This window comes from Crocodylus siamensis, chromosome 3 (assembly GCF_052110815.1).
Source record: "Crocodylus siamensis isolate JL-2025a chromosome 3, ASM5211081v1, whole genome shotgun sequence".
In the NCBI taxonomy this organism is placed as follows: Eukaryota; Metazoa; Chordata; order Crocodylia; family Crocodylidae; genus Crocodylus; species Crocodylus siamensis.
The window spans coordinates 36003302-36022215 of NC_143397.1; the positions used below are offsets into that span (position 1 = coordinate 36003302).

Here is an 18914-nt window from a genome sequence, read left to right on the forward strand (position 1 = left end):
CTTTCTCTCCCCCTCCTTCCCTCATTGCTCTCTGTCTCCCCCTCCCTCATGGTATGGATACACACACACACAACCCCTCCTACCTCTCCTGACTCCAGGGTACCAGTGTGCCCCTGCTCCCAGGGGTCCAGTGATGCAGCTGGGGCCACGTGGTGCTGGACAAGCCACATGCAGGGAGAGCTCCAGCAGGCAGAGACTTCCAGGTGGGGGTGAGGGAACAGGCCAGCCCAGCCCCGCCTTTCTCCTGACTCCTGTCAGCTTTCCCTGGATCCTAGTGTCCCAAGCTCCTGTCAGCTTTGACAGGGAATCTGGAGCAGATAAATATTTATCTTCTAGACTTTGTAGGTGCTCCATGGGCTGCACAGAATGGTCTCACAGGCCGCATTTGGCCTGTGAGCTGTATTTTGCCTGCCCCTGTCTTAGCCAAAGCCAAAACAAGTGCTTCATCCTTATCCTCTGACCTGTCGGCTGCCTTCAATACTCAAAATGATTTTCACAAAACTTCCTTCTCCGGGGTTTCTGTGACTGTCCTGTCCTGGCCCATCCTCCCTCCACTTCTTAAAACCAGTCCTACTGAATAGTCTCTCAATCACCTTTAACTTGATGTGGGGATCCCAGAGGGGTGCGTCTCCAGGTTCTCCCCTCTTTTTCGTCTATAACATATCACTTTAGGTAAGGAACAAGCACTATAAGAAGTTTCAAAGTGTAATAAAAAGACAACAAACAGATGACGCACAGCATTACAGCACTAGAAATCAGCCTATATTGTATAAAAAACCCCAGATGAAACTGAAAGAACTCCAAAGCACTCTGAAGTAGATTGCTTCTGGTTTCATTTGACCTCCTGACCAAAGTGGAGAAGAAAACTGGTCAGCCCAAGAGGTGGCAACTGGGGAAGCCTTCTCATTCTTCCCGAGAAAATAGGGCAATTGGACAGTTACCTCAGGTGTCTGTACATGAATGTGTGGAACCTGGGAAACATGCAAGAAGAATTGGAAGTCCTTGCACAGTCACAGAACTATAAAGTGAGCGGAATAACAGAGACATGGGATAACTCGAATGACTAGAGAACTGTCATGGATGGGATAAGCTGTTCAGGAAGGACAGGCAGCGGAAAAAAGGAGTTGCACTTTATGTAAAAGAGCTGTATGATTGCTCAGAGCTCTAGTATGAAACTGAAGATAGGCCTGTTAAAAGTCTTCCGGTTAGAGTTAGAAGGAAGAGCAACAAGGGTGATATTGTAGTGGGTGTGTGCTACAGATCACCAGACCGGGAGGTGGAGGTGGATGAGACTTTCTTCAAACAGCTAACAAAAGTTTCCTGATAACAGGCACTGGTTCTCATGAGGGACTTCAATAACCCTGACATCTGCTGGGAGGGTAATACAGCAGTGTGCAGGTGGTTCAGGAAGTTTTGGAGAATGTGGGGACAACTTCCAGGTGTAAGTGTTGGAGCAGCCCACTAGGGGCCATGCTCTTCTTGACCTGATACTCGCAAAGAGGGAAGAATTGGTGGGGAATGTACTAGCAGATGGCAGCTTGGGCAGTAGCGACTATGAGGTGACTTAGTTCAGGATTCTGAGGAAAGAAAGGAAGGCAAACAGCAAAGGACCCCGGACTTCAGAAAAACTGGCATGAACTCGCTTAGGGAAATGATGGGCAGGATCTCCTGGAAGGTGAGACTGAGAGGGAAAGGAGTCCAGGAGAGCTGACTGTATTTTAAAAGACATCTTACTGAGAGCACAGGAACAAACCATTCCAACACACAGGAAGACTAGCAAACATGGCAGAAGACCAGCTTGGACTTAGCAGGGAACTCTTCAGTGAGCTAACACACAAAAAGGAAGCTTACAAGAAGTGGAAACTTGGACAAACAACTCAGGAGGTGTGTAAAACCATACTTCGGGCATGCAGAGATGAAATCAGGAAGGCTAAAGTGCAATTTGAGTTGTAGCTAGCAAGGGATGCGAAGGGTAACAAGAAAGGTTTCTACAAGTATGCCAGCAACAAGATGATCAGGGAAAGTACGGGTCTCTTATTGAATGAGGGAGGCAACCTCATAACAGATAATGAGAAAAGACTGAAGTACTTTTTTCACAGACGAAGTCACCTCCCAGACTACTGCAGCACCTGGCAGCACAATATGGGGAGGAGATGAGCAGCCAACAGTGGCAAAAGAACAGGTCAGGTACTATTTAGAAAGGCTGGATGTGTACAAGACCATGGGGCCAGACGCGATGCATGCAAGGGTACAAATGGAGTTGGCCGATGCAACTGCAGCGCCACTGATCAATATCTTTGAAAACCTGTGGCAAACAGGAGAGGTTCCAGATTATTGGAAAAGGGGAAATATAGTGTCCATTTTGAAAACAAAAGGAAGAAAGAGAATCCAGGGAGCTACAGAGTAATCAGCTTCCCCTCAGTCCCTGGGGAAAAAAATGGAGCAGGTCATTGAGGAATCCATTGCTAAGCACTTGGAGAGCAAGAAGATGATTAGAAACAGCCCACATGGATTTTCCAAGGGCAATTCATGCCTGATCAACCTGATTGACTTTTATGATAAGATGACTGGCTCTGCGGATGCAGGGAGAACAGTGGATATGATATACCTTGACTTTACCAAGGCTTTTGTTACCGTCTTGCACAACATTCTCGCAAGCAAGCTAAGAAAAGGACATATGGGCTGGATGAATGGACTGTAGGGTAGATAGAAAACTGGCTGGTTCATCAGATTTGAAGGGTAGTATTCAATGGCTTTATATACAGTTGGGAACTGGTATCAAGTGAAGTGCAAGAGGTTTGTTCTGGGGCTGGTTTTGTTCAATATCTTCATCTATGACCTGGAAGATGGGATGGAGTACACCCTCAGCAAGTCTGCAGATGACACCAAGGTGGGGGGAATAGTGGAGACACTGGAGGGTAGAGCTAGGATTCACAGAGACCTCAACAAATGGAGAATTAACTGGAGCAAAAGAAATCTCATAAGGTTCAATAAGGACAAATGTAAAGTCATGCACTTAAGACAGAAGAATCCTATGCAGGGGTAGAGGCTGCAGACTGACTGACTAAGCAGCAGCTCTGCAGAACCTGGGGGTTACAGTGGACAATAAGCTGAATCTGTCGCAACAGTGTGGCCTTGTAGCATTGGGCTACTGATCTGCATTAGTAGGATTGTTGCCAGCAGATTGAAGGAAGTGATCATTTCCCTCTATTCAGTACTGGTGAGGCCACATCTGAAATACTGTGTCTAGGTTTGGGCCCCCCACTACAGAAAGGATGTGTACAAGTTGGAGACAGTCTAGCAGAGGACAATAAAAATTATTATGGGGTTTGGGCTCATGACTTCTAAAGAGAGGTTGAGGGAAGTTGGCTTATTTAGTCTAGAGAAGAGAAGACAGAGAGGATTTAATAGCAGCCTTCAACTACCTGAAGGGTTGTTCCAAAGAGAATGGAGCTAGACTATTCTCAGTGATGGCAGATGACAGAACAAGGAGCAATGGTCTCAAGTTTCAGCAAGGGAAGTTTAGGTTAGATATTAGGAAAATCTCTCTCACTAGGATTATTGTAAAGCACCGAAACAGGTTACCCAAGGAGGTGGTGGAATCTCCATCCTTAGAGATTTTAAGACCTGACAAAACCTTGGCTGGGATGGTAAGTGGGGATGGTCCTACTTTGAGCAGGGGGTTGGACTAGATGACCTCCTGAGTTCCCTTCCCTTCTATCATTCTACAATTCTATACAGAGTTGAAAATCCTAGGCTGCCTACACATGTGCTGGGGGAGGGGAGAGGGGAAGGGGAGAGGAGGAGAAGAGCTGGGGGGCATTTTAATTACAGCAGGTCCCAGACAGTCATTCTAATTAAAAAGGCTCACTGCCATGTGCATTAAGCCCCTGCATATTTCATAAAGGCCACAAGATACTTTATCTAAGGCTCATTCGATGAGGTTTAGATAAAGCGCCCCGCGGCCATTTTGACATGTGTGGGAGCTTAATACACTTGACAGTGAGGCAAGGTTCGAACTTTCTAATTAGAACACAGAGGAGACTCAATTAATCGAGTCTGCTCTCATACATTCTAATTAGAATGTGAAAGAGCACATCTGTATGCACCCATAATGTTGCCCAATCTCCATGCATTAATGTGGCTAATTTTTCCACCACTAGTTTAACAAGTCCTGTAGAATAATAAAAGCCCTCCTCATTATGAACTCTGAAGCTGGAGAAGGGATGGAAGAGAGGAATCAGTTGCATCAGTGAAACTGTAGAGCCACATGCATTTAAAGCTGTCAGTAACTGAGGATTACGCAAGCCTTGGCAAGCAGGGATAGCACTTATAATGATACACACCTTGTACATAGTAGGAATAAAACGCACATCCAGCAAAATGATTCAGAACTGGTTCACAAGTTGTGGTCAGGGACTGCCAGTTGCCCGACAGCTACTGATGCTGCCTTCTCCAGTCAAAGCATTCATAGTGGCAGTCTGTAGCTGGGGCTGTTATATATAGATTAACAGGAAAGTGGTTCTCCTCATCCTGTAAGGTATCCAGGTTGTAGCCATATTGGTCTAGAGGCAAAAGGAATCAGGACTCGTGGTAGAGGTGATATCTTTTATTAGACCAGCTAGATTTTTGAAAAAACCCTGCTTTAATTGCAGGCTTTCAGGCACAAACATTCTTTTTCAGGCATAGGAGAAAAGATTGTAAAAGTTCTCCTTGGTAGACACGAAACTTCATATTTCATAGAAGAAAGTGTGGTAAAATCTCCTGCTTGGAGCAGTTCATTTTATATACAGATTAACCTCAGAGAAAAGTTGGAAGAGTCTGTTTATCTCAAAGTTGTTTGGTGGTAAGCAGGACATAGTCATATTTCCTTCATAGTTTCATAGTTTCTGGGGTCGGAAGGGACCCGATTAGATTTCATAGGCATCAGGGCTGGAAGGGACCTCAGGAGATCATTGAGTCCAGCCCCCTGCCCAAAGGGCAGGAAGTCACCTGGCGTCATAGGATCCCAGCAAGATAAGCATCCAATTTACTCTTGAAGGTGTTCAATGTAGGTGCTTGAACCACCTCCGCTGGCAGACTGTTCCAGACCTTGGGGGCTCGGACAGTAAAGAAATTCTTCCCTATGTCCAGCCTGAAACGGTCTTGCAGGAGTTTGTGACCGTTCGACCTCGTCATCCCTTGGGGCGTTCTGGTGAACAAACATTCCCCCAGATCCTGGTGGTCACCCCTGATAAACTTATAGGTGGCCATCAGATCACCCCTGAGGCTGCGCTTTTGCAAGCTAAAGAGTCCCGTGGCTCTCAGCCTGTCATCGTAAGATCTGTTTTCCTGACCTCTGATCATGCGCGTGGCTCTCCTCTGGACTCTCTCAAGCTTCTCCACATCCTTTTTGAATTGTGGAGCCCAAAACTGGACGCAGTACTCCACCTGTGGCCTCGCCAAGGCCGAGTACAAGGGGAGAATGACGTCCCGGGATTTGCTCGAGAAGCATCTATGGATGCAAGCCAGCGTTTTGGTCGCTTTATTAGCCGCAGCATCGCATTGCAGGCTCATGTTCATCTTGTGGTCAATGATGACCCCCAAGTCTCTTTCTTCTGTAGTGCTATCCAACATAGCACTGCCAAGCCTATAAGGGTGCTGCAGGTTTTTCCTTCCAAGGTGGAGAACTTTGCATTTTTCGGTGTTAAACATCATCAGGTTCTCGACTGCCCATTTGCTGAGCTTGTCCAGGTCAGCCTGGATCACCCGCCTATCTTCTGGCGTGGATGCTTTGCCCCAAAGTTTGGTATCATCGGCAAACTTGGCCAATCCACTCCTGACTCCAATGTCCACATCATTAATGAAGATGTTGAACAGTATGGGTCCCAGGACAGAGCCTTGAGGGACCCCATTGGTCACAGGGCACCACGATGAGTGACTGCCATCATCCAGTCCGACCCCCTGCCATGGCAGGAAAGAGTACTGGGGTCAAACGACCCCAGCAAGGTGTACATCTAACACCTTCTGGTTATGGTGTTTCATATTTCACAGAAGAGTCAAAGGATTGAATGCTCTTCTGGGCAGGCATTTCTTAAGTGGTAAAGTGTTTTGAGCTCTGAAAAGTCAAGCACTGCAAGTCCTACATTTGAACCACAATCCTCACCTACCACTCCATGGTTGTTTCCCACACCTAGAACCTGCAGTCCTGCACTGGAAATGATCCCAGTTCATTGCCTAGCTAGCCTCATCATCTGTCAGGTCACTGCCATTCATTCGAGATCAGGATACACAGGTCTGTCAAGTGTTATGTAACAACACCGTTCATCTCAGTCCCTTGATACTGTTCCTGCCAAAGCAAGATTTGCAGCTGCTTGGTGATACAACTGAGGGCCCAAGATGAAGATTATGCCCAGCAGTGACACACAGTAGTGATGCACATCATACATCAGCATAATCTAGAATGGCTGGCATGTAGCATGTCAAGTTCAAGATTGTATGTGCCCATTCTATTGCTTTTAAACAGTGCGGTTGCCCTCTCAGAAAATCTGCCAGGTGAATCTAGGGAATTTTTCACATCTGACCCATAGCAATTTTTGGGTATCTTCCTCCAAACGTTTCACCATGCAACATGGCAGATATCCCATCTTGAACCGGGTGGATATTATGCTGCAAAGAACCCCAGAATAACAATCTCCTTGCTGCTGATGTAATTTATGGCAAGTCCTGTGACCACATTCCATGAAAAGTCAGAACAGGACTGAATTCTGGGATTGCTCATTCATGATGAGCATGCTGAGGCGATCTTCTTTAGCACCATAAAGGCCTGGAAGATGTGCTAGACCAGTGAACTTAGCAGCAGATATATCAATGCCACAAATGAGGAGCCTCCATATTGAGAGGGAGGAACTGATACTTCCCTGCTTGTTGATGTTAAACAGGGAGCTGATGTCTATCATCTAACTTGGACATGATAGTTTCAATTGTACCTGAAAAAAGCCTTGTATACACGGAATCAGCTCAGGAATCTTTATGTGAAAGTTCACCTCCTCAGGAGACCTAATGCCTCATGACTGAAAGTAATTTTTAGTGCCTTCCTCAACTGATGCAAGAGACATGCCACCACAGAAGGTGAGGAAGAAAGAGGCTGTGAAGGAATTTCTTTACAAACAATATTTGAATCTTTCTGCCATAACAAAGAATCAAGAGAACATGGATACAAGAATTGTCACCTTCTTAGGCACCGCCTTTCTAGGAGCAACTAGGTCCACAGGCCCCACAAAAGTCTGGTATGTGGCATTACAAAAACAGGCACAGGCATGTGATGAAGTGGGGAAACATATACAGATACAGAAGTAAAAAAAAACCTTTTGAAATTCAGAATTAGGTCTCTCAGGACTTGGAAATAGCCCCCAGTGGTGAAAAGCCCTAACCAGTACAATATTCAAAGGGGCTCCAATGAATTTTAGAAACTGGTTATAAATGTCTCCCATTCAAAAGCCCCAAAAAGATTAATCCAGGTCTGTTATAAAATACAAAGCCTGCAACCTGTAGCAGTGGTGCTCAATCTCTGCCTGTAAGGCCAGATGGGCAATATCCAGTCTGTCCACATGCTGGATCTGGTGGTCCCGATCCAATATCCAGGTCACGTATGGCAGGGCCCCACCTGGCCACATGGAGAGGAACAGTGGGTATCCCAGCCCTACTCCAGCTGCACGGTGGAAGGGGGCTTAGCCTAACCCCAACCTAGCCCCAAGACATAGCCTGGCCCCAATCTGGCTGCATGGGAAAACAGGTCATGGCCAGCTCTGAGCCAGGCCTGTGGGGGAGGGGGCATGGCCCAGCCTTGATTCCGCTGCATGGTGGGAGGCCTGGCCCAATTCCCAAGCCAGCTGCATGGTGGAAGAGTGCTTGGCCCAGCCCAACTGGCCCCATGGGGTGGGGAGAAGAGAGCATGGTCCAGCTCCAACATGGGCACATGGAAGGAACGGGGTATGGCTCAACCCCAGTCTGGATGTGTGGATAAAAAAATGCATAGCCTGGCTCCAATCCACCATGCAGGGCTTGGGAATTTGGTAGCAAGGAAGGGTGGCAGTATTAGGTGCCACTGCTCACCTGCCACCAAATTTCCCCACCTTTGGGGAGCCCTGTAGGCCAGATTTGGCCTGTGCGCCAGAAGTTGAGCACCTCTGACCTACAGCAATAGGGCTTTCTACATATTACCTTAAAGCAGCGGTTCTCGACCTATTCGCCATAGTGGGCCCCACACTTGCAGCTCTCAATGTGTTATGTGGGCTGCACCCACACAACTTACTTCCTGTGTATCCATTAAAAAAAATGCTTTAACAGGATTTCACATATGCCGCAGCAGTGTGTTGACTGGGCCACATGCAGCCCGTGGGTTGAGAACCACTGCCTTAAAAAGGCATATTTACTCTTCATTCAGAAATTACTAAATAAAACCTCTCCATAATCCCTGCTTTAATAACTCAAGTATTACTTAACTTTTCCTGATCCCCACCGAATCTATAAATTCACCTTTGCACTTGAGAATACATGTAAGAAGTTTCAGCTCAAGATTTTGTTTAGAAAAAAAACCTTGGAAAGCACCTAGAAATGGTAACAAAAAAAGAAAGTCTGCTCAGCTGGGCCAGAGTACATTCTCACTCACACAGCACCACTACAATAGTTGTGCTAGCAGGATGTGAATTGCATCTGGGAGGTACTTGCTACTAAACAGCCCTGGCTGTTGGCAAAAAGCAGACATGCCTGCACGAGGTTTCTTATTGTTTCCTAAAACAACCTCAAAGCCTTCTGTGGCTCACAAGATCTGTCAGCAGAAAGCAAGGGTCCTGCCACCATAGAAGAGCTGCAAGTATAGACATATTCACAGTTTTGCTGGCAGAACTGAAGATGGAAAACCAAAACTTTACCCACATTAATTAATGGAATATGCTTAACTTGCACGGAAATCAAACAAAAACAAATGCAGGCCAGGGTTGAGCACTAAACTGTTAATTTTGCACTACAAAGCTTTACATTTTTCCTCCTTACTTTTTCCTATAATGCAATGTACTAAAAACTAACACTATTAAAGTGGAGTAGCTGCTTGCATAAACTTGAGAGAAAAAAGCTTGTATAATTTTTGTCTTCCCAAAACCAAGACTAATGACCAATTTCTTTTCCCCTTTATGCAAATGTTTCTCTTCTACACACTAACTGCCTCTCCACATGCTAATATTCTCTTACCTGCCCCTAAACTCCAGTCACCTTAACTCTTCTATTTCTTTTATTAAAGATCCAAGTTTTAATTATTCTCTAAAAGCATCTACTTTTGGATCACGATTATTAAGTCTTACCCTAAGTCTTTACCCAGAGGATAACTTTTTCCTTTTTAATACCCTCCTCAAAAACATTTCCAAGAACTTAAACGCTTATAAGGAGACCTGGTCATTGCTTCAGTGATGATAGGCATTCCACATGCGTCTTGTACCTTATCAATTTTAAAATATGCAATCTCAATTACCTTCCTGAAGATCTACTTTAAATAATTCTGCATAGAATTACTTTTCACCATTTCTGTCCTTTTGAAGAGATCTAGAGTCAAAGTAGAATTCATGCAAATATACTGAAGATGTTTTAGCATAACAATTACCTGTGCAGTTTCTGTCATTTTCTGTTCAAAATCAGATTTGGCTGCAGCATATTTTTCCACATAGAGTTTATAGGTTTCTGTAGCTTTCTTTGATTTTACTGAGGCCTGTATAACAGAATAATTATACAAAAAGATCAGAAACAAAGCATTTATTCAAAACCCATTAAAAGATAATACACTCATAGGAAAATGTAATTTTGATCCATGGTCTTTCTGAAAAAAGGAAGGCAGAAATGATTTTCACTAAAAATTACTACATACCAAAGCAGAAGATAGTAAAATGTCTTCCTAAAATTACACTAACTGGTAATTTAGATGTTTATTAATTACACTATTTCTATTGAAACCCTGTACCACTAGCCAATACAACAGCAACTTAAATCAATCACCCTTATTTAAATTGAAGTGCCACATTTCAGGTACGTTAGCTTTGTTTTTACAGCGTTTTTTCCAGATAACGTCAACTGTAACACAAAAATAAATAATGTGCTGGGTAGAAGAGCTAGGAAGAAAGATAAGTAGTAGAATGCCTGCTTCTACATGCAGTATGGAGAAAAGAGAGCATAGGGAGGGTTAGAACCTGTGCCAATTTGCAAAGTACTGGTGTTGAAATAAATTTAAAAATCGCTATACAGTTAACTGATTAGCTTATTTTAGAAGTACAAAAAAATATTTAGCTCAAAAAATGAGGAAAACCTGTAAGTAGAAGCAGGTTGGCATACAGAGCAAATAAAAGTTAAAAAGTTTCAAATGATATTTTCCAAAAACTTTGGAAGTTGAAGAGAGAGAAAAAAGTTAGTTCAAGAGAGAAAAAAACTGTTTTTAAAGGAAAGTGAATCAATCACAAACTAAAAAAATACAAAGTGCAGAAAAAGAGTGATTTAATTTCAAATCTTGGAGAATGCACCCCATTGTCCATCATTAAAAAAATCATGACTGGATTTTTTTAAATTTTTTATAAGAAATATACTCTAGTTCAAACAGGAATTAATTCAGGGTATTCTTATGGTGTGCTATACAAATCAGACTAGTTCACAAGGGTCCTGTCTGACATTATGATGTACTGAAAAATGTCATTATTTAAAACCAATTGATAATTATGTTCTCTGCTGTGCCAGAATGCAGATTTCTACAAGTCCAAGTTAAGGGAAGGATCTCTCAAAGTGTCTACTGAAACTGGTACTGCCACCGATTTTGCCACTCTGCATAACCGTGGCTGGTCTGGCACATCAGAAAAAGCCTCACGTAGCTTCCTGTATACCTCACAAATATAACTGTGCACCTCATGAACACTATTTTGCTGGAATTACATAGGACACCAATGGGACCCTCCAGCCCGTCTTCTTTCCCTTCCACCCTCCTGACCTGTATGTAGTAAGAGCAGAGCATTTAGTCCGGCAGCTTGTCTCAAAGTGACAAGTAATGGCTATTTTAGAGAAGGGACTGACAACCTATGACTTGTGAGCCAGATGCAGCATCTTTGTGGGGTATATCCCACCTGTAGGATTTTATTCAGTCCAAGGCACATTCAGCAGCTGAACTACATTCATTTGGCCTGCTGTTGCGGAAAGGTTGCAGACCCCTGCTTTAGAAGAAGAGTATCATAAAGAGGGACTGTGCAGAATGATCTATTCAATTATATCTTCCCAGTTCCAAGCAGTCCTAGGTTTAGTGATATCCTGAGCATATGGTTATTTCCTCAACTAATACATTTATAAGCCCCTGAATTGACCTATTCTCCATGTGCTCCACATCAGTATTTTTGCTGCTGCTCCAAACACCACAGGGAAATGCATGTAACATATATCCCTGCCCCATGACTTTTGAAATACTATTCTAAACTTGTTGTACTGAAAGCTCAAGATATTCTCTAAACAACATAATTTAAAAGAAATTAAGAACGTTGAAGTATGATGTCCCTTTTGCAAACTCTTATAAAGCAAGGATTGTTATGTTAATGGACTTTGAAATGAAGATTTGTTATTGAATTAAAAAACTGGATTAATTTGTTAATGCAATCAGTGGCCACATTTCGTGAGTCTAAATGTTGTACCCAGGATTTACAATACCAACAACAACAACAACAAAAAAAAGAGGCTGCTGTAACTATGGGCAGAAACAGCAGCTTGCATCAAAAGGAACTATGGCACATAATTTCTCAGCGAAAAAGACACAAGGAGAAGAATTAAATATCTGATTAGTAAATGATTAGCAAATATCTGTTCTGCAAATAGGATGTGTATGTGCATGTGTGCACACACGCAATTACTGGAACCCCAGTTAGAACTTTAGAACATAAGTGAAAGCATAAATAAAAGCAATTTTTATAGGGTCATCTTAAATGGAGAAGTTAAAGTTTTCATGTGAACATGTCAGCAAGCAACAGGAAATCATTACACAAGCTTTTAGCTTCAGATGGATGTTTCCTTAACAAGGAAATTTAGCAATGAGAACTTTTGAAGAATTTATTTTCAGATGCCTCAGTCTGTTCAATATTTGACTACGTGATGAACTTTCAGTGAATATCTACTGTTGTGCAACTCTAGCATAAACTGTTTGTCTTGTGATAAGAAGAGTTTCCCTATGTTTATGATTCCAGCCACCTTTTTGTCCTATTAAGTTCAAGAATCACTGTGTCCACAGTTGATTCTTGTCTAATAGGTCTCTGAAACAGTAAGTAAATGACTCCAAGTGACAAGAACACAACTAACATAGCTAACAGAAGCATCACTCTAAGTTTCACACAGCCCATCATCCACCACATTACCCTGAGTGTTCGAAGATAAAACTGGTGATGTCATTTGTGCAAGCCACCTAGTGATGCTCACCAGGTGGACATCATATAGGTGTAGACTCACCATTTAGGGATGTGCTCACATGCAAAAAAAAGTAAGTCATCACCACATGCCTGTGGCCTGGTTGACACGTGTTCCTATTGGTCCATGTTACACAGGAAGCAGGTTGCAATTCAGCCATTTCAGAGACTTGCATACGAGCAGCAGAAGCCTGATCAATACTGCCCATCTTTGAGGGCATAAGTATGACTTCTGATCTTGTCTTCTGCTCGATTATCAGCCTGAGACCATACTTGTGACAATGACTCAGATCTTTGCTTAGTATCTGGCCTTGACAGACAGTAACACAGGTTGAGCACGTCCTGTGGCCTGTTAAGCCTCCTGGCTATAGGACATATTTTTTTATACTATATCTCTATGCCTTTCCACAGGCCTTTGATGATGAGGTAATTTGAGTCTGCTCTTTTGAATGGTTTCAGGTATCCAGATAAACTCAAAAGGAGCACTTAGGCTTTTTTCTCTTAGCTTCTTAATTTTGGAAAAGGCAGGGAAGAAAATGTTCCTGCCTAAGTGAAAAGACATGACTTTGGGGGAAAAAAATCCAACCTTAAACAAAATTAGTGAAAACTTAAGATAATAGGATACCTTGGTCTTCTGTTTACCGAAACAAGATGTCAGCCAGCAAGAAAATTACTTTGAAAATGATAAAATGAAAGCCCTACAAGAGGAGGACCTCAAACAGTTTTTCATAATACAAACAGATGTAGGCAGAGGCTCCAAGAAAATATATGAACTGAAGCAGGGGGAAAATTGCCACTTTCAGGAAATAGAAACAGTAGATTAACTCCAAATCCACTGCCCCTGATTAGGGATGACAAATGTGAAGACTGGATTTCTATGCATAAGCATGAAATAGTTATATTTTTGATAAGGAAATAAGAGAAAACTGTCCACACCCAATAAAGTGAAGAAAGTAGGTCTTTTTTGCATGAATAAAGCAGTCGATGCTACCTGTCTGGGAAAAAAGAAAGACTCCAAGGGACTTAAGAATCCTGGTTCCTCATGTACTCTAGATCAGTGGTCTCCAAACTTTTTTGATCGCGCACCCCTATCAGTAAAAAATTTTTGAGCACGCACCCCCAATATATGTATATTTACATAAATATAAATAGAAGTTCTAATATTTTCTTCCTGCACCCCAATGGATCGTCTTGCACACCCCCTGGGGTGGGTGCATCCCACTTTGGAGACCACTGCTCTAGACCACGGTTTCTCAATCCATGGGTCGTGACCCAAAAGTGGGTCACAAGAATACACGAAAGGGTTGCGGACAGACTTCAAAAATGGATCAACAGAGTTTAAAAATGGATTCTCCTTTAAATGAGAAAACCACGGGAAACCTGCAAAGGGACCCCCCATTCCGTCCCTCCCACCCCACACACTGGAGCAGGAGGGGGATACTGAGTCAGGAGCGAGGGGCACTTGGCTCAGGACTGACCACTGAAGTTTATAAATGGGTCCTGGCGTAAAAAAGGTTGAGAACCACTGCTCTAGACAAGGAAGTGGTTAGGCAGAGCAAAAGTGCCCTTGCCCATCTGGGACAGTATCAAGACTTCTGCATAAAGCAACAATTTCTTTGTCACTTTGGACCAATTAGTACTAGACTATCCCTAAATTATCCAGAGGAAAAGAGAAAGGAAGACAAAACCAGTATATCCAATGGAATGACAAACACATTCTTTGAAAGCCACCAGGGAAAATACTAGGCACTTTATTGCTAACTGGTTCATGACCAAGTTTTCCCAATGCCAGTAAATTTTCAGCTCCACATCTAACAGTATTTTTTAATGTACTGAAAATACTGAATAGTTCAAGTTTATGGAAATGTAAAAAATATTGTACTAAAAGAAGGTTCTTTTTTTTATTGAAAGAAGGTAGACAGACTTTCCCCTCAATAAGCTGCAGGCTCTTACAGATGCCCTTGTACTGATGTGTGTTGTCAGACCACATCGCCTTTGTTAAGGAAATGTTATCAGAGTTAACCTGACACCCAAATTTCAAAGACATTGTATGAAGCTTTCTGACCCACCTAAGTGAAAAATGGGCTCATATCATCCAGTTTCACATTTGTGGGGAAGTGAACACTAGATAGGCCTTAGAAGGGGAAGATTTTCTCCTTGGTTTGCATGGTCTTTAAATATAAGGTAATCTAACTTTCATCTTCATAGATTTCATGGACATTAGGGCTGGAAGGGACCTTGGAAAATCATCGAGTCCAGCACCCCAGCCCAAAAGGGCAGGAAGTCAGCTGGGGTCATAGGATACATAAACATCCAATTTGCTCTTGAACGTGTTCAATGTAGGTGCTTGAACCACCTCCAATGGCAGGCTGTTCCAGACCTTGGGGGCTCGGACAGTAAAGAAATTCTTCCTTACGTCCAGTCTCAAACGGTCTTGTAGTAGTTTATGACCGTTTGACCTCGTTATCCCTTGGGGCGCTCTGGTGAACAAACATTCCCCCAGATACTGGTGGTCACCCCTGATAAACTTATAGGTGGCCATCAGATGACCTCGGAGCTATGCTCTTCCAGGCTAAAGAGCCCCATGGCTGTCAGCCTATCATCGTAAGGTCTGCTTTCCTGACCTCTGATCATGCGCGTGGCTCTCCTCTGGACTCTCTCAAGCATCTCCATACCCTTTCAGAATTGTGGAGCCCAAAACTGGACGCAGTACTCCAGCTGCGGCCTCACCAAGGCCGAGTACAGGGGAAAGAGGACACCCTGGGATTTGCTTGAGAAGCATCTATGGATGCAAGCCAGCGTTTTGGTCGCTTTACTAGCCGCAGCATCACATTGCAGTCTCATGGTCATCTTGTGGTCAATGATGACTCCCAAGTCTCTATAATGACCCCCAAGTCTCTTCTACTCAGTATTTAAGCAGCTGGAGGAGTTAACCAGTAACATCTCTTTATTCCAGTTATCTAAGGTTTCTAGTCACCAAATGATTACATAAATAGAAACTGAATGGCTAAGTATCTTTTCAAGCCATTTCAGTTTAAACTGAAGTGCTGACTAGGTCAGTTTTTCCCCCATCTAGAACACAATAAAAAAGCTATTTTCAATCTATAGTTATATTCGCCAGGAAAAAAAAAGTTATAAGAATACATTTTAGGCTATTACTGACTCTTTAGGCAACACATCTAGAAATGGAACTATAGCAGTCTTAACTGTTCTCATTAACTTTCCTTTTAATAAACAAATCCTGAGAACTACAGCAGACACATATGGGTATGACCCAGAAAGTTTATTCAGCTACCTAGAACAGGAGTGTATCCTAAACTTATTTTCTTTAAAATACAGGAACTGAGGATTTACATATTTAACTGCACTTGATTTCCCAAGAGGACAGAAAATGCTGAAAAAGGCATGCCCCATTTCCATAAATGCCACAAAACAGAAAAAAAAATTTTTTGCATGACATGGTTATGCTACAAATTCAATGATTCAATCTGCAATACTGTTTGAAAGAACATGTAATGATGAAGGGCTGAACAATAAGCAAAGCAAGGACAAAATAGAGTTCATATTAAAAGGCAGAAAACTTCCCAAAAATGCTTCATCATAAAATGCTGAACAGCTTGACAAAACACCGAATTTTACCTTGTCAATTTCCCTCTGTGTTGCTCCTTCCTTTTTTAAACGTTCTTGTTCTACACACTTGGCACTGTAGCTTTCCTTTGATTTCTGTAGGGCCTGAGTAATACTCAAAATGTTTTGCACTGCTTCCAATGTTCCTGAAACTTCTTCTTTAGTCTGTCAAATATCATACATTTACCAAAAACAAATCAGTTTAATATTTTAATTGTAAAAAATGATTGAAAATACATATGGAAAATGAGTAACCTTTTTATGAGCTTTGATCTGCTCATCTCCATATTTATGCACTTCTTTTATGAGCTCTTGTAACTTCCGGACGTGTTCCAAGTGACAGCTTGCTAATTTTTCTGTTGATGTTTTGAAAACATCCCAAACTGGTGCAAATGTCCTAGAAGCAAAGATTGGGAATGAGGAGAAACATTATTTAAATATTGATCTAAAATTATTTTATTTTCTGACCACTGAATTCTTTTTCTTTTTTTTGACAGGGATGAGGTATTTATGATAAGCTTAAAAATGCAGTGCAAGTGCCGTTAACCCACTGTAATATCAGCCTGAACAAAATAAGTACAAAATTATGGCAGTTGAGTTCAATTTACGCCAGTACAGGATTGAACAACTGTAACAGTTAAAGGAGAATAGCTAACATACATTCTTGAGCAGCATATCTTGACTTCCCCTCTTAAAGGTAGCTTTAGAAGTTGTACAAAGAGTCTTTGATCTGTCGATGTTAAGTACAAGGTGGGAAGTTAGCAAGCAGTATAGTCAGTATAGTTTTGTAAATCCATCCAAGGTGGATTGATGGGTTGTACAGATGTCATTAATCTCAGTGCAATTAAAAAAACTACTTGAATTCTAAAAAGTCAAGAAGTTGGCAGCTTTCAAAGCAGAACCACACTTAAAAGATGGAATGTAACTTGCAGTTGCTTGTACCTCTACGAGCTACCTGTTTAACTGAAATCTCATGCTGGGTCTTTTAGACTTATGCCTCTAGTAACATTTTAAAGATTTTCAAATAAACTGATTGTATAAGAAAACCAAAAATCCTTTCTTTAATCATATTTGGCTAAAATTATTTTAATACCTATATCCAATGACTTAATCTTCCCAAAAAAACCCTTTTTGACAGGTTTTTCATGTTTGTTCTATGACTAATACTTGGGGGTGGGGGGTGGGAGGAGTATGTATAAAAGAGACATGGTCTATATTAAGGCTCTAATGGTGATTGCACTGTGATATCTAAGTAGGCATGGCATAAATAAATCAATTAAACAGGAAAAAGCACAAATCTTGGGCATTAAGGAAATAAGTACAAACACTACATTAGGATGATAAATGTCAATATAAAGTTGGAGAATCAGAATGCTTGAGTCAACTATCTATGCATGCACATGACAATAACATGTTTCTATATAAAGTGGTCTATCACATTCTGAAGAGATTAATTTAGAGTCTTCTCTTTCCATGGCAAAGGAGTGGGCTTGAAGAAGGTATTCAGAGGATTACAGAGAGTTTTTCTATCCCCTTACATTTTAATTCCTGACTCAGAGTAAATCTGCTCCTATTGGGTAGCTGCAATAGAAGCCTATGAAATGTGAAACCTATTTGGGATGAACAGTAGGGCTGTGCGAAGCTTACGTAGCTGATTCAATTAGGAGGAGATTCGGCCCGATTCAGGGACTAAATCTTCAAATCGAATTGGGAGACCAACTAAAAGTTCCAAATCTATTCAAAGCACCCGAATTGATTCAGAAAAGCTTCAGAGACAATTTGGCCATAGACTAAGCAGGCAGCTGACACAGCTGCCTCCAGCGGGTAAGTCTCTTGGGGTTAGAGGAGGGAGGGATTGGGGCTGGGGCTGCGGGATGTGAGCGTGGCAGCACTCGAAGTGGGAGCTCTGCATGGCTGCTGCTTGCCTTGTCGGGGCAGGGGGGAGGATGTGGGCATGGCTTGCTCTAGGTGGAAGGCAGCAAGTGGCAGCATAGCATAGCCCCTGCTTCCAGTGCTGCTGCACCCACATCCCGCCCTCTCCCCCACCCATGCCAGCTGGCAAGCAGCAGCAGGGCAGAGCCCCTGCGGCTCCCCCCACCCAGGTAGAGGCAGGTACAGCCGGAGGAGCCGTGGGAGATGCCCCCATGGCTGCCTTGCCTGGCCCCATCTCCCACCCGGCTGAGCCTCCCAGCACTTGGAAAAAAAAAAGAAAAAAGAAAAAAACCCCACACTCACCGGCTTTGACAGTGGTGATCAGGGCCTCAGACGGCTCATGACAGAGCCCTGCCCCGCCATGCAAAGCAGGGCAGTGAGGCTCACCCCTCCCCACCTGGCACCCATGCAGCAGTTGCCCCACAGTGCAGGTGCAGCACAGCAGGGCGCCATGAGCTGTTTGGGAGCTGCGGCGGCTCCAACTGTAAGCCAGAGCCTGGCTCCGCTCAGCCCCAGGTACAGCTGGAGGAGCCATGGGAGAACCTGTAGCCACCGGGCTGTGCCTGCCTCTTCCTGGCCAATTCAAATCGAATGGGGACAGTGATTCGAACAGCAGAATCGAATCTGCTATTCGAATCACTATCCTCCGAATCAGCCAAATCCAAATCGAATACTTCCCTATTCGCACAGACCTAATGAACAGCGCAAATACACATTCTTTATTTTTTGACAATATACTATCTTTGTGGTTTGTCCTATTGTTTACAATCAACTTTGTATAGTGTTTAGCACTATGTGGTCTAGAAATTTTAGATAAGAAGGTTATACAGTCAAAAATGGTCATCTACCATAACACAATATTTGGCACATGACACAGACGAAAGGAAGGAATATTTTTCAACGTAT

The 18914-nt window shown here is 42.8% G+C and overlaps 1 protein-coding gene across 1 annotated transcript in view; it reads right to left on the bottom strand.

The window, feature by feature from the left end:
• Positions 1–18914, bottom strand: part of FCHO2 (FCH and mu domain containing endocytic adaptor 2) — a 157719-nt gene that overhangs the window by 103291 nt on the left and 35514 nt on the right. The window contains exons 4-6 of the mRNA XM_090038124.1: positions 16332–16473; positions 16089–16241; positions 9635–9739 (exon numbers count right to left, since the gene is read on the bottom strand). Of these exons, the coding sequence (XP_089894250.1) occupies positions 9635–9739; positions 16089–16241; positions 16332–16473 (400 nt within the window). The remainder of the gene's footprint in view (positions 1–9634; positions 9740–16088; positions 16242–16331; positions 16474–18914) is intronic.